The sequence below is a fragment of the Parus major genome, chromosome 4, assembly GCF_001522545.3.
Source record: "Parus major isolate Abel chromosome 4, Parus_major1.1, whole genome shotgun sequence".
Classification (NCBI taxonomy): Eukaryota; Metazoa; Chordata; class Aves; order Passeriformes; family Paridae; genus Parus; species Parus major.
Window position 1 is genome coordinate 54,241,107 of NC_031771.1, and position 15,463 is coordinate 54,256,569.

Here is a 15,463-nt window from a genome sequence, read left to right on the forward strand (position 1 = left end):
AACATCAAATTAGACCACTCTGAATGAAAATTTCAGCTTAAACTGTATTCTCTACATAATTTTTATGCAACTTATGAGAGAGAACTCTTAAATCCTCAAAATTCTTCTAGAGCTATTTATAGCAGAATTTAAAAGTCCAACATGAATCATATTCTGTACCAACAAGTAAAGAAAAAAAGGAATACAGTTTTAAAAACCAACAATTTAATGAATTCATACCCACCTGATCTCCATTTTGTATTCAGGTATGCTTTGCTGAGCCACAGGAACACCATCACCACCACCTTCTATACTATATTGTACAGCACTCCTCAAAGCATGTAGCTTGAAAAAGAAACAAAAAGAGCAATTAAGAGAGGGCTTTACAAGGTATTCAATATACTGCACCTTAGCAGGAAAGAGCTAGTTACTAATGTCAGAAAATCCTGAACTGTCCTGTATTTACAGGGTTTTGCCAGGTCAGTGAGGTGATTTTTCAGCATGACATTTTAATTAGGATCCCAGGATATAGGAGGGATATTTATTAACTTTGCTCACTGCAACAGATCTAATCAAGGGGAAGAGTGATCTAGGGAGTATTCTGAAAGCTCAGAAATCAAAGTTGTAAGTGGAAAAAGACCTCAACTCAGCAAAACCCCCATCTTTCACCAAAGCCTTTCTTGGGACTAGGAAGGGCCAATAAAGGTAATCCTTAGTGGATTGAAAAATCCCCAAGTTATAGAATAGAATCACAGAATCATTAAGGTTGAGAAAGACCTCCCAGATCATCAAGTGTAACCGTTGACTGAATGCCACCATGTCAGCTAAACCACAGCACTAAATGCCATGCGCAGTCATTTCTTGAACACTTCCAGGGATGGTGACTCCACTTCTTCCCTGGGCAGCCCATTCCAATATCTAATCACCATTTCAGTGAATAAATTCCTTTTGATGTACAGTTTAACCTTCCCTGGCACAGCTTCTGACTCTGTCCTCTTGACGTGCCTCGGGTTGCCTGGGATGAAAGACTGACCAGCTACAGCCTCCTTTTAGGCAGTTGTAGAGAGCAATAGGGTCCCCCAAGAGTACCCTTTTCTCCAGGTTAAACTGTCCCTGAAAGGAGGCTGTAGACAGATGTTGGTCTCTTCTGTCAAGTAACAAGCAATAGGACAAGAAGAAATGGCTTCAAGTCCCAGGGAGGTTAAATTGGATCTTGGGAAAAAATTTCTTCACTAGAAGTTTTGTAAAGGACTGAAAACAGGCTGTGCAGGGACATCCACCATCCCTGGAGGTATTTAAAAGATGTGCAGACTGGCATTTGGGGGTTAGTGGGTTAGTGATGGACTTGGAAGTGCTGGGTTAATGTTTGAACTTGATGGTATTTTACAACCTTAATGATTCTATGCTTTTATAGGTTCCTGTAACAAAGACATGGGTAACTCAAATGTTCTGTTTCATAGAGCACTAAGACAAAAATTTCAAAGGTAGTAACAGAACAAAGTATTCCAAGGAATTACTTTGAGACACTGCATGAAATATCTGTCCATCATTAGAACTATAACCTAATGCTTTATAGAAAAATTCAGAAGTATCTGTACCACCTAGTGACCCTCATTACACAAATATAAAAATGAGCCTGTATACAATGATTATTTTTCCCTTATAATATTTCTTTAATGTATAAAATCACGGCCTTTAGTTTTTGGAAATCTGAATGTATATGTACTCAATAATCCAACTAATTTCTGACAGATAAGTATTCTTGTGTTCCTGATGACATCAGAATTGTACTGACAATGCCTGAAGCTCATGTACACATTTACAACAGACAAGACTGCTGCCATTACTTCCAATGTACAGATGGAGGAACAGTGGTGGTACACAGAGGATGAGCAGCCCTGTCAAGCCCTGACCCAGCAAGTCAGCAACAGAGCCAGAAACAGAGGAGTCTACATCCAGCCTTGGGTTTCGCCATGTCACAAGAGAGCTGCAGTAAATGTGGCAGCAGTATGCTTTTAAAACACAGCATCTGTCACAAATACATACCTGGAAATGGGTTCTACATTTGTACAATTTTTGCTTCTTTCACTTTGATTTGATAACTGAAATGAAACTTCACTAACTTCCCACCATCATTGCATGTCTTTTGCTGTCTCCCTGTCAGAGCTGCTATACACAATCCTGTAATGTCTTATCTGTCACTCACTGGAAAACATTCTGGATACTCTAAGGAATACTATGCAAATGTTATTGTATTCCTTTTATTTCAGAGTTAATTCAAAATCAAAGAAAGTCTTAATCTTAAAAATTACTTGAAATTACTTAAATCACTTAAAAAGTGATTCTGCATTGAACACACAGCAACTTAGTCAAATATATAGGTTTTTATCTTCTGACAAATTCAGCTTTTACCTTAAAACTGTCACATCATTGTCTCAACAAGGTATGAAGACAGAATAGAAATACCTTGTCTGTGAGAAGCTTGGTAAGATTCTTCTGTTTTCTTGCTAAATACTGATCATATAATTGAGCCAGTTTAGCTGCTAACACATGCTCACGGCTAAAACAGGGATGATGGGTGAATATCAGCCCGGAAATATCAATATCCAATTGAAACAGCCCCTGAAAATCTCCAGGTCCAACAAAATACTGATTGGTAGATGTCATTTTTATTGCCTGAAAGAAAAAGAAGAATAAAATGGATTTACAGATTCTGACAACAGTATCTTTCAAGGATTTTCTTTGTCAGGAAATGAACAATTTAGCATTACCTACATTGAAATGCGGAGTCTTAAACTGTGTTAACCTCCTGCTTTATTGACAAGTGGGTGGCACAAAACCACCATGGATATTTTACACAACAGAATTTTTATAGCCCATTAGAGGCTGAAATAAGAGCCTAAAACCTATACTGAAGATTTTCCTGAGCAATGAAGACAATGACACTGGATTATAAAAAACAGAGCCTGCTAGTCCTCTTTTGACACATTTTTTTAGTATTGCTTCGTTTCCTCTTAGAACTGAGCTCTAGGATAGAGTCCAGCTCTCAGAGAACAGCTCTCCTTGCAGATTGTGTAAAATGGGATGTGTAGATTGTGTAGAATGCATACCCATTCAAACACCAGGGAAATTCACACTAATGAAGGCAAATGAAAACTTTCAGCAACAACACTTAAAAAGCCTGCTTCAACCCACTGCAACCAAAAGACACCCGTGGCTTACATCCTCAAGTTACTGAAGTCAGAAGAGAATTAACACTACTTCTAGCCTGACTACTCCTGCTCCCTTATTAGGGTCCTTCAGAAGACATCCATCAGAGATATTATGGTACCATAAAAGATTGTTAGTTAGGTAGTGTTTTTTGAAGTCCCCTCCTGAGAACAGGAAAAAGAGGTATTTGGAGGGAAATTTAGCTGTTGCATAGCTCTTTAATAAAACTGATGTTAATGGCACACTTGAGTCCACCTGATATTCCACATTCAGTTGCTCATCAAAATGTTTAATAAGATACAATGTGTCATAAAAATGAAAACTTTGAATTCCTTATGCTTTAACTATTTTTCTGCCCATAGAGGACCCTTAAGCTCAGTGTCTTACCACTGTCACTGAGATATTTCTATGTCACTGTTCAAGTAAACAGTGTTCTTGAAACAAGCTCTCTTGGCCTATCTTTACATGACTTAAACAGTAATTTTTTCCTGCCTGCAGAAGCACCCTACACAGATCTGTGGTACTGGATGCAGCCTGTGGATTGCATCTTAATCACTAGCATCAACTAAAGGGCCACACTTAAATCTGTATCAGCAACAGTCAGAAACACTTGTGTGTCTCAAAAGAGCACTCTATATTTAGTCTTAAAAGTCAGCTTTTCCAAGAGGGTAACAGATTTCTAACAACCAGAACAATTCAAGCTTGCTTCAAGATTCCTGAATGGTTTTAATTGTAACTTATTTTGATTTGTACTGATTGCACATTGAAACTGTTGTTTGCTAGTAGGTATGATGTGACTGGAAAAAACCCCGCAAATAAAACAAAACAGACAAGAAAAACAACAAAGAAAAAAAACTCCACAACCTCCCAAAAATATCTGAATTGAGGCTACATAACTCAAAATTAATCACTGTCTACATGAGCAAACTTTAGAGATACACTAATACAGAAACTACCCTATTTTGGCGTGAGAATATCCAAGAGAGCCTCACTATGATCTTAGTGACTCACAGACTTGGAGGTGTTTGTCATGGGCTGACACTTTACTACTTCAACCAACACTACCAGCTAAACTCTTCATCTTTTATTAAGCATTTTTACATAGATACAAAAGAACAGATATATACTTAATAAAGTAGAACTGATTTAAAGTACAGATGTGAAATCACAGAAAGTAGTCAGTAGTCACGGTTCTTAGCACAAAACCCTTAAGGTCACCGGGGTTGCTGGTGCAGAAGAACTGAGATACTGGGTTTCAGGAATCATATATATGAAATATGCATACCTTTCTATACACTGTTTCAAGCTCTGGTGCAATGCCTTCTTCAAGTGAGAATATTGGAGGCCTAGTAGAAGACTGTTTAATTGGATTAGGCAATGCCAAGATTTTGCCATCATCACCAAACCACTCTTTCCCCTACAAAGGAAAACAAAATTATATATTGTTTCTTACTTTATAAAGGAATTACTTGCAAAATCACAATTCTTATAAAGAATACAGAATAAACAGTGACTATAGACTATCTGTGACTGAAATAACCAAAACTTTCCTAATACGCCAAAACGAAATCTTCAAATACACCAGAGGTTAAGATTTGAAATTAAAAGACCAAGATGTTGGTTCAACTTTGATTATACTGATTAGTTTTGCCTTCAACATTCAGTGTTACAGATTTGAAAGGAAAAAATAAATCAATGCTTCTTTAAATATTATTTTCTTAAAACGCTAAAGTGGAAAGAATTATAAGTCTTGTTTTACACAAGAGCTAAATGGTGGGTCAGATAATTTATTAAAGCACCTCTCAAATCTTCTAGTTCACAACCTGAACTACTTAAACAGAATCTATGAAAGCAGACTAGGTAAGTATTTTACACAGCAATTGCTATCATGGCTTCACACATTCAGCATAGTCCTAATTCATCCCTCTGTTCTCATTACCTGGATTCAAATACAGCTCAAACCAGTGCAGCTGTCCTAAAATGCTGCCCTCCCCTGATAGTTTCACACTTCTTTTAATCTGACCACTGAGCCAAATGTTGATGTGGCAATACCATGAAGTCAACCAGAAAACTAACTGGGTTGAAACTGCTCATTCAAAAATTTTAGACCCAAGTGTTTCCAATCTGATTAACAAAAGAATACAGAATCACAAAAAAATATAAAGGGCAGTTGCTGCTCAGGAGTTTAAGTTTATATTGAACACACACCTTATCATGCATAGGATGATAATACAGTACAACAAAATATATCCAAGTCACTTTCCCAAGTCTTTCCATAAGACATTCTTAAAAATCTGGAAGGATTCTAAAACCTTTCTGAAAATCTATGCCATTAGCCTTACAGTCTGATTAGTGATCTGCTCCCCAGTGGGCAACAAGCAGAGCCAGGAAAAGACAACAGTTTTATAAGACCCAGTCTGATGTTCTGACAATGGGGTTGCACTAAAAACACACTCCTGAAAAAATCTGTATCCCAACATCTGATGCTGCTGAACATTTTGAAGATGAAAGCCCTATATTACCATGATCATCCCCTTATTTAATTACAACAAAAGTAAGATATTTATTAGAGAAAAAAAAAATACTGATAAAAGTTACAACTAAAAAGGTAGCAGGACTTACTTGGTCCTGTCTGAGTATTCTGTTTTCTAAAATGTTTTGATTAGACTGTGATACAAAAGGTCTTTCTCCTGTGTAAAGACCTTCATCTTCAAGGTACCTGGGTTGCATATTTCTAGGCATCTTCTCAGAAGCAGGCACTAATGAGAAATTAAAAAGAAAACCATGTAAAATATATAACAACTGTTGTTTTAGTTTGTTATTTCTTAAAATGAATGACACTGTATGTTAAGTATGCTGTCAGAAGTATTTTTCTACATAGTAAAAAAAGGAAATAAACATAGAATTAAAATAGGCCCCTATCTTAATGCAGACAGATCTCTCATAAAATACCACAAAGTGTCACAATTCTGATAAACCAGTAACTAAACAATTCCTTACAAAAAAATACTTCAAGTTACTTAGTACAGTTTAGTGTTAATTGTTGCTTGCAAAACAGTGTAAAAAACCTTTCCAATGAAAGGGGAACTTCCAGATTAATCAGACCTGCTGTTAATAAACAGTTTGCTTAAGCTAGTCTCATACAAAACATGCATAAAGAGCTACGTTAGCCAAATAACAGCAGGTGGAATTGCTTTTGAAGACCTGCCTGCAAGGCTGTTTCACTGTGTGTATGGATTCAGCATTTTTCAAGAAGCAATCCTAAAACAGGGAGGGATTGTACTGAGGATTACAACAAAAGCTTTTCCCTAAATCAGAACACAGTGGATCACACAGGAAATAGTCAGAACTAAATTACAAGACATGAAAAAACAGAGGCACACAATGTCAAATATTATGAGATTGCACTGCAAGCTGTATTGGTACCACTCCAGAATATACTGCAAGACTTGTTTCTATTTCTTCCAGTTCAAATATCAAATGATATTATAAAACAATTTCTTAGGACTTCGAAGTTCTGTGGGAATAAGGTAAAAAGGTCAGAGATATGATCTATGCTGCATACATTAAATAACAGCAGAAGAGGGGCCAGCACCTTGCACTTCCTACAGACAGCAGTGAGGAAGATACCCCCAAGCAACTGAGGCTGGTGACCTCCTGAGGTGTGCATGTTCCCAGCTAATCCATCCTGTCAGACCTTTTCAGAGTCACTGGATGATCAGTGTCAGAGAGCTGCCATTAAGCATCTCTCCCTGCTGCCAGAGATAGTCAACACAAGATTTATTCAGCAGATCAAAGGATGCCATGCTATGCAAAAATCCAGGAACTAAATGGATAAGCAAAATCTTCATACCTGGTAACATGCTGGGAACAAAGAGAAATTCTTTTTCCCTTTTCAGTTGCTCAGTGTAGCTTTCACAATCAACAGGTTTCATTACTAGAAGGTCTTCATCTGTCTGCCCTATGAATAAATCATCATCTTTCACTAGGCACACATCTTCATCCTATAGGTTGAGTACAAACATCCCTGTTAGTTTGTCAGTTTCTTAAGAAAGTTTCTTGAGAAAGTATGCTTTGAGAATTTTTAAAAAAACCAAAGATGCTGTTTTACATAGACTAATAAAACTAACAGAAATCTGAATAAAAAATATGAACATTTATCCTATAGTTTTCACCATTTCATCCTCCTCTTGTTCATCTTCATGAGTTTCAACACATTCCTCTTCTACCTCTTCTTCTTCATTTAATCCATTCTTTTTCCTGGCTCCAGCTTTCATTTTCTCTGGTACAGCATCAAAATTGAAGGTAAAGAAATTGTATGCTTCTTCCTCAGAAGGAAAATTATTCTGGAGCTAAAACAAGAAGACAAAGACACTTTATTATGATATTTTTAAGAAAATTAGGGCAAGCAAATAAATCTTCTCATTAATAGTATGGAACAGCAGTATGTATAAACATTTGTTACAAGATAACTAGTATTTTATCTCAAATAGAACTCACTCAAAATATTGAAGCTGACTTAAATTTGTAAACGATTCATGAAGTTTTCTCTATTTTTATATATTTCATTCAATATTTCTTGTAAAGTTTTGTTTAAAGTTACTTGGTCTAATTTTAACATTCTTATTGTTTTAAATATAAACTATTTGTGAATCAGAACACCAAAGTTTAAGTTCTGGCCATATTGCAGATACCCAGGTACATGATATGAAGAAAAATTTCTAATGGCCTTTTGCCTCTGAAGGATCCAAGACTCTTTAGCTTTAGGATGAATCCTCTAAGAAAAGAATTAACAATAGACCTTTGTGGCAAATAAATATCAACATACTAGTCTGTAAAATGCTTTAACTGTCAAGTAGTGGTATTCAATAAAAATTATTAAAACAGAAGACATTTTTCCTACAAACTCCAGTAACTGTGTCCAGACAGATCTACTAGAGTTTTTTGGGTTTTTAATCAAATGATCCAAAGCTATTCTAATATTTGATGAAGGTTCCTTTTATACTTCAATTGTTAGCATATATTTCTTGTGAATTTTTAAATTAAATAAAACCTTCTCCACTGCTTGAGACCGAATTCTGTCTGTTTCTTCAAACAGAATCATGAAGTCATAGAAAGGTTAAATTAAATTAATGTTCATTACTGAAATGGAGGAATTGCTACTTACTGTTGACTTTCCCTTAAGCTTTTTTACAGAATCACAAAACTTTACTTTTGATGGCAAGTGTGATTCACTCTCTGGCATCTCCCTGAATTTCTCATTATCAGACTGAAAAAAAAATACATAAATTTCCGGGTACATTTAGTGAATCATAAAACAATTGATTACAGTTACTAGATACTGCATTTTTACAGAAGAAAATAACAATAGAAACATCACCACTGTGGTAACAAAACAACTGTATATTTATTTTACAAGGGTACATCTAACTATTACTTAATTCCTTAATTACTTAGTTACTTCATTCCTTTGGGTAAAGACTGTAGAGTATGAAGAAATAGTTCACTGCCTCAATGACAGTGGCTGTCTTCACTGCTGATGGGATCGTTGTTTCTGCACTGCTGAACACAAGCAATCACATGCTGATGACCAAAGGGAGAGAAAGGAGGCAGCAGTGGCAAATCCTCCCCTCGGGCACACAGCCCCAGCAGGGCAGCAGTGTCAGGGGTGCTGCTGGAAGAGACTGCACCCAGGTAAGGGAATCAGGGCTCTTCTCAGATAATCCCTGCTGCAATCAGGAAACCCTCTTTGGTATTGCTTAAAAAAGGTAGTGCTCATTGCTTGGGTGCTGAAATACCACTTGGTTATTTATTTTATTCTCTCAAACAATTACTGCTAGGCTACTCTCTAACTCCATGGGTGACCTGCCCCTGCCTTTTCAAGAAAAGAGGTATCATGTTTATCCATTCCCAGTTCTCTGAAGCCTTATCTGTCCCTACACACACTGTAGGTCACTGTAAAGGTCACTGGTTCTGAGGTTGCTTCAGCAAGTTCCTTTAAGTGCTTCAAAGTGATTTTCATCAACAAAAACACATCTACCATTCTATCTGTTCTTCCATTCTATCTCTTCTTCCTCCTTGTGGCCTAAATTGCTAGATTAAAGGAAGACACTTCTCAAGTTTACCTCTATTACACCTATACTTCAAAATAATAATATCAAAAAGAAAATCTCAAACTCTGTCAATCTGATGGCCACTTGTTTAACAGTAAAACAATACTTTGTGTGTAAACGAGAACAAGATACAAAACCTACATGTGGAAGGTTTCACATATACTTGATACAACTCTAATAAGGGTATCACTTCTGCATTTTCCTAATACAAATATATTAAACTGTACTACTAAACTGAGAGCTGTAATAATTATTATAAGATAACATTGCCAAGAATCTTCCCACAATGCACATGAAATAGCAATTCTCTCCTAAACAAGTGACTTAGCCAGTCTAAATCATATTGTTTGGAATTCCATATAAAGCTTACTACTATATGCTGTTATTTCCTGGGAATAACACACTCTTTGGAACACATTTTCTACTGGCAAGTAATCTCTTTGTGAATCCTGAGGAATATGACTGCCAGTTCTGCACGGGCAGAGCATTTGTTGTCTTTTTAATACAAAATTAATTTTCTAACAAAGAACATGCTTATACAAAAAAACCACACACCTCAATATAAAATGGTAACAAGGAAATAAAATAAAAAACAATAAAATAAAATGACATAGAGTTAATATCCAGCATTTAGCAACTGCACTGTTCAAATTCATATAAAGCTCTATTACAGTGGGAGTTTTATTTATATAAAGCTCCTGTTAGAGTACATTTTAAATACCTCAAGGCTTCCATAGCAACAGAAGCTATGAACCTCTAAATGACAGAAGTTTCACATGATGTCCATACTACAATGTAAGCAGTTTATTACTGTTAAATATATAAAATAAAAACAATAATCAGAATGGCTCCTTTCTGGTTACTAATTCAAACAATAGCATAATTCTGAAAAATGAAATTGATCCTCAAGAGTATGCAGATTTTGATTTTTCATGTTTTACATTCACTTTCTTATTATAAGAATAGCAAGACACAATGCACATTTTTACCATTTTATCCAGCCTGATTCCTGGTTTTCTTTCTCTGATGCCTTTTAAGCACCTTGGATCTGGACTGGGCTCTTCTTGTGATAAAGTAATTTCAGCTTTTGTCTAAGCAAACAAACAACAAAATGTTTAGCTGTAATTGAAACAGAAATAGATTAAAGCTACAATAATTCCCAGGAACTCAACACTTACTTATATTTGTGTTGGGGACAGAATCTTTTAATTATAAAATCACCTCAAGTAATTTTCCAGATCCATATATTAATATGCCTTATTAAACTGTACAGCAAACGTACAAAGAAATCCATTGCCTTCAAAACAGTGTAAGAAGTTTTTTGACAAAGAGCACAGAAGGAACTTGTAATGACTGTTATCATTTGAATTACAAAATGATACCTTTTATGTTACTATCAACAAATTAAATAAAAGCTTTAGAAAAAAAATAGCAATACAGAATGTAACTGTAGTGACGAACTGAATACTCTTTCAGCTTCAGAAATAAAAAAGCAGATATCCCAACTCAAATTCACATAGCACCAAGCAAGTAAAATGAAGTGGGTGCTCCTTGTAAGACTGAGGTCAATCAAACAATATTTCTGAAGGATTCTTACCTTTGCTGCTTTTAGCTTCTCCCTCATTCGCTGCCTAACAGAAAGCTCTGCAAAGCTTGTCCTTGATGTAGAAGGAACAGGTGGCAACTCTGAATCAGAGAAAAATGGTAATGTGTTTAAATTTTCTGAAAGACATGTATGGAAAATAAAACCATTTATACCAAAGTCCCATGTTCCAACAAAAAGAACTTGCATGAGAAAATCTGAATGAATTAAGGATTTTTTGGAATTCAGTCCTTACAAAGTATAATTTAAATGCCTTTACAATGGAACAGATCTACCTTTCATTATATGCAATGAACCACTGTAAGAAATGCTTAAGCACACTTTTAGTCCACCATCATTTAGGAAAGAAAAATACATTAAGATAAACCTCCCTACTACTGATTCTTCTCAGAATTATCAAGAGATTTGGGAGAATTCTAATATTTCCAAATTATACAATTTACTGCCTGTATTTGAAGAAAAGAAACATTCATTGCATTTGGAAACTTTCCAACGAATTAACAAGATGCAAAATGCAAACGCCCTATTTTGCAGGAATTTTCAGCATCTCCCTTAATCTAACACCTTTAAAAGATTTATTAATTATTTGAATGGTGCAATAGTGTTTATCCGTGTACAAAACACACAAGCAAGAATTCTCAGAAAGTCTCATTTGCTCAAAGATGGCCTTTGAAAAGTTTTTGGAATTGAGAAAAAACTTTAGTAGTTTTTAAAACTTCAGGCTCACAAAAGATTGCAGCACACAGCAAAAAGGCTCTGTCTGCTGGAGATGGAAATGACGAACTTTAATTGCAGCATGAAAGGTGGATACACACTGCAAAAAAATTTAACTTTTTATTCTAGCACTGGAACTGAGTCTCTTAAAGGTTCCAGTTATGGAACCTTCCCTAGTGCAAGTTTTAAGTTAAAAAACAAAACCAGACAAATCCCAACCCTCAAAGAAACTCAACAGAGAACCCCTCCAAACCCAAGTATAAAGACTTTGATAAAAAATATTTCAAGGAAGAAGCTGGTCTAGAGTTACCTTTAGATTTTCCTCTTGTGTATTTTTTCTACCATTTTATTCTGTTCAGTTAGCATGCAAAAACATATCCTATTTCATTGCAGGATACACATTTCAATTCCATTCTGATAAATGAAAACTAGAAAGCAACAAGTTAGATGATCTGAAATCCTTTACAATTCTCTGTAAACAGTTCCAGACAAGCTAGTTGAACAGTGCAAACATGGAAAATCAGGGCAGAAAAAATCTGCTGATATTTAAGCACCTTATAAAGCATCAGAACTTATGTTCTGTAAGCAGAATTCTTTATTAATTAATTAATCTGTTCCTTGAGACAACAGGATCATTATCTTTTGTATATATAATGAAAACCATTTTAAGGTTTTGGTAGTTGCATCAAATACTGTGAGATACTGTAATTTTTTGAAAAAGTGATCTCATTAAAAAAAATAGTTTTGTTATTTTATTTCTCTGGACATAGACTTTTGCTCTGCTTATGTGAATGCCAGCTAAGTTGTGCTCTTTAAAGTATTTCTTTGAAGTGAACAAACTAAAACTGATATCCATGAACACATTACTTTGCAGGATCACCATTACAAGGCTGTATGAAAAAAATCCACACCATGTTTTACATTGGAAGTGTGATTATCCTACAGTCGCTCTGTATTTTATGTCAGTAAAAAGTCTGCTGGATAGTAAAACTGAAATTAAACCTGAGAACCTGAAAAGTTCTCAGTAAGTGTTCTCCCTTCATTTCATCTGCACTCAGAGGGGACTAAAGTCATTGGATCTCTGTGGCTTCAAAGCTCTCTGCTCTGACAGACTCAGAACTTCTGCGAGTATCTCAAAGGATGCAGAAATCAGGCACAAGTCAGATATTAATGCTGTGACCAAGTATCAGTTACTTGAATGAAAATAGGGAATGGCAACTTCCAGCACAGATCCTAGAAATAGTAGAAATAAAAAAAATATTGCTGCATTTTTCATGGATACAACTGCATAAATGCAGACACAAACCCAACAATGAAGAAAAAGATACACCAGTTGTGCTGGCATCACAAGGTAGTAACTACGAGAAATAGGTTTTTTATTTAAAGCAATTATTCTTTTGAAACTTATTTACTAGTCTGACTAGTGGACTGACATAGCCATGTCATTCCATTTAAGAAAGATATAAAGGCATTAAGCACACATATAATTAGATTAGAGAAAATACTGAATTTCTGCAAACAGATTGCATTAAAAAATAATAAAGACTGACTGAATGCTTGAAAGACTAGTTCAGAGATTATGCTGAATATTAAGTGAAGAAGTAGCTGATGGACACATTTGAGAAAAGCTTGCCATAGTGGGTTGAAAAGGATAATCATTCCATGCTAGAAGAAAATAAACCACCCATTTGAGGGATGTGACAAATTGATGATTCCAGAAACATTATCTATTTCTCACTTGTTTTAAAATACAGTTCCCTTTTCCTGAAAAAAATAATGTGGGAGTGTGTATACTTTTAACACCACAAATTTAACCTGATATGGTGACAACTATGTCTATATCTATACAACTACACTATGACAAACTAAAAAGGCCTCAGAATAGAAGTGATGTATTATCACAGGCATTAAAATAAAACCCAAACAAGACAGTGGAGAAAATCGACAATATAGAAGTTTTTAATGGCACCTGCAAAACTGCGGGGGGAAATTATCTTTTTTTTTTCAAATGGTTACTTATCACTTGGAAAAAAATGATAATCAGAAATTCATACACAGGTCATCACTCTAACAAACGAGTGAGAAACTCAATTCTACTCTTACTTTTAACTGGGCAACACAATAGCTAGGACCACTGTCAGCATATTCAAAACTACAACATAAAGAACATGGAAATTTAAATTATTTAAAAATCTGTCAAACTGAATCCTGGAGAGGTGAAGGCACATAAAATAAGTTTTGAATAGACACATGTAGGCTTCAGCTCAAGGTGCAGTCTACCTCAAAACATGAGAGTTTCAAAAAACCTGACCAAATAGATGGGTAAATTATACTGCAATTAAGTAAATCAATGCTACAGTCTATCCAGAATACCACATGCTGTACTTTTCACTTGATCATGTAAAATTTGCAAAATTACAGGTATCTTGGAAGCAGAAGTAACAGAGCAAAATACTTAACAAAACAAAACATCACATAGGGAAACTAGCAACTAGTTTTCTTCTGAAGAGTACTATTGAGCTATCCTGATTATTCTTGGAAAATGAGCTTCTGTAAAAGAAAATAGCCATCACTAGAGGGTGCCTCAATTTCCCCATGCAATCAATTCTGAAAATTGTTTGGACTCCATCTGTCAACAGCTCAGCACTTCCTAGCACAAGTTGGCACAGTGAGACTCAAAAAACATTCAGAAGAAAAGTGTACAGACCCTGAAGAGCTGGAAACATCCCTAAATTGTAAATGTCTTTAAAAATTTTAGTCTTTACCATATTTTGTTAAAATGTGTTCAAGGACAATACATACATTTTATTTTGATAAAACCTGTCATTGATGAAAAACTAAATATGTTCATACTTCACCAGATTTTCATTCTACTGATTTTTTAATGTTCTGCTCTTAATTAGCTCTTTTACTATATTTACCTATATTTAGGTAAGCCATAAACCCATGCAGAAAGATCAGACATCCAGTTCTAGCAGTTTCCCACTACCACATCACTCTCTTACACCCTCCTACTTTGTAGGAGTATTTAATGTGTGACAGTAAAAATAGCATGTCAATAAATCTATACATCTTCATACCCACGAGAAACACTTCAAGCACAAATCATTACAGTATAATTAGGGCTGGAAGACACCTCTGGAGATCATCCAGTTCAACCCCTATGGCAAGGTAGGGTCACCTAGAGAAGCTTGCACAGGATTGTGTCCTGGTGGGTTTTGAATATCTCTGGAGTGGGAGACTCCACAACCTTCCTAGGCAGCATTTTCCAGTGCTTTGCCATCCTCTGTAAAAAAAGTTCCTTCTCATGTTGAAGTGAAACTTTTCTTTCAGTTTATGACCATTGCTTCATTTCCTGTCACTAGGAACCACTGAAAAGTCTGGCACCATCCTCTTGGCACCTGCATTAATGAGATCCCTTCTCAGTCCTCTCCAGACTAAACAGGAACAGCACCCACAGTCTCTCTCCATAAGTGAAATAGGCCAGACTCCTCAGTATCATGGCCCTCCACTGAACCCTCTCCAGTAGCTCCACGTCTTTCTTAGTACTGAGGAGCCCACAGCTGGACATGGCACTCCAGAAGTGGCCTCCCTAGGGCCGAGTAGAGGGAGAAGATCACCTCCCTGGCCACACTATTCCTGATGCATCCCAGGACACCACTGGCCCTCCTGGCACACGGGAACTGCTGGCTCATGGACAGTTTGCCACCCACCAGGTCCCCTTCAGCAGAGCTGCTCTTTAGTAGATAAGTCCCCAGCCTGTGCTGGTACTTGGGGTTATTCCTCCCCAGGTGCAGGACCCTACACTTGCCCTTGCTGAACCTCATTCAGTTTCCCTCTGCCC

At 36.0% G+C, this 15,463-nt stretch overlaps 1 protein-coding gene across 2 annotated transcripts in view; it reads right to left on the bottom strand.

The window, feature by feature from the left end:
• The window catches only part of CC2D2A (coiled-coil and C2 domain containing 2A), a 49,249-nt gene extending 37,237 nt beyond the window's left edge, over nt 1–12,012 (bottom strand). Inside the window, exons 1-10 of one of the 2 annotated variants that reach the window (XM_015624149.3) lie at nt 11,930–12,012; nt 10,900–10,988; nt 10,292–10,393; nt 8,357–8,458; nt 7,365–7,541; nt 7,043–7,193; nt 5,812–5,948; nt 4,475–4,606; nt 2,446–2,655; nt 224–324 (exon numbers count right to left, since the gene is read on the bottom strand). In XM_015624149.3, the coding sequence (XP_015479635.1) occupies nt 224–324; nt 2,446–2,655; nt 4,475–4,606; nt 5,812–5,948; nt 7,043–7,193; nt 7,365–7,541; nt 8,357–8,458; nt 10,292–10,393; nt 10,900–10,926 (1,139 nt within the window). In that variant the 5' untranslated portion in view covers nt 10,927–10,988; nt 11,930–12,012. Of the gene's footprint in view, nt 1–223; nt 325–2,445; nt 2,656–4,474; nt 4,607–5,811; nt 5,949–7,042; nt 7,194–7,364; nt 7,542–8,356; nt 8,459–10,291; nt 10,422–10,899; nt 10,989–11,929 lie in introns of those variants that run through there. The other variant, XM_015624150.3, reaches the window with a different exon arrangement.
• Between the last annotated feature and the right edge of the window lie 3,451 nt (nt 12,013–15,463).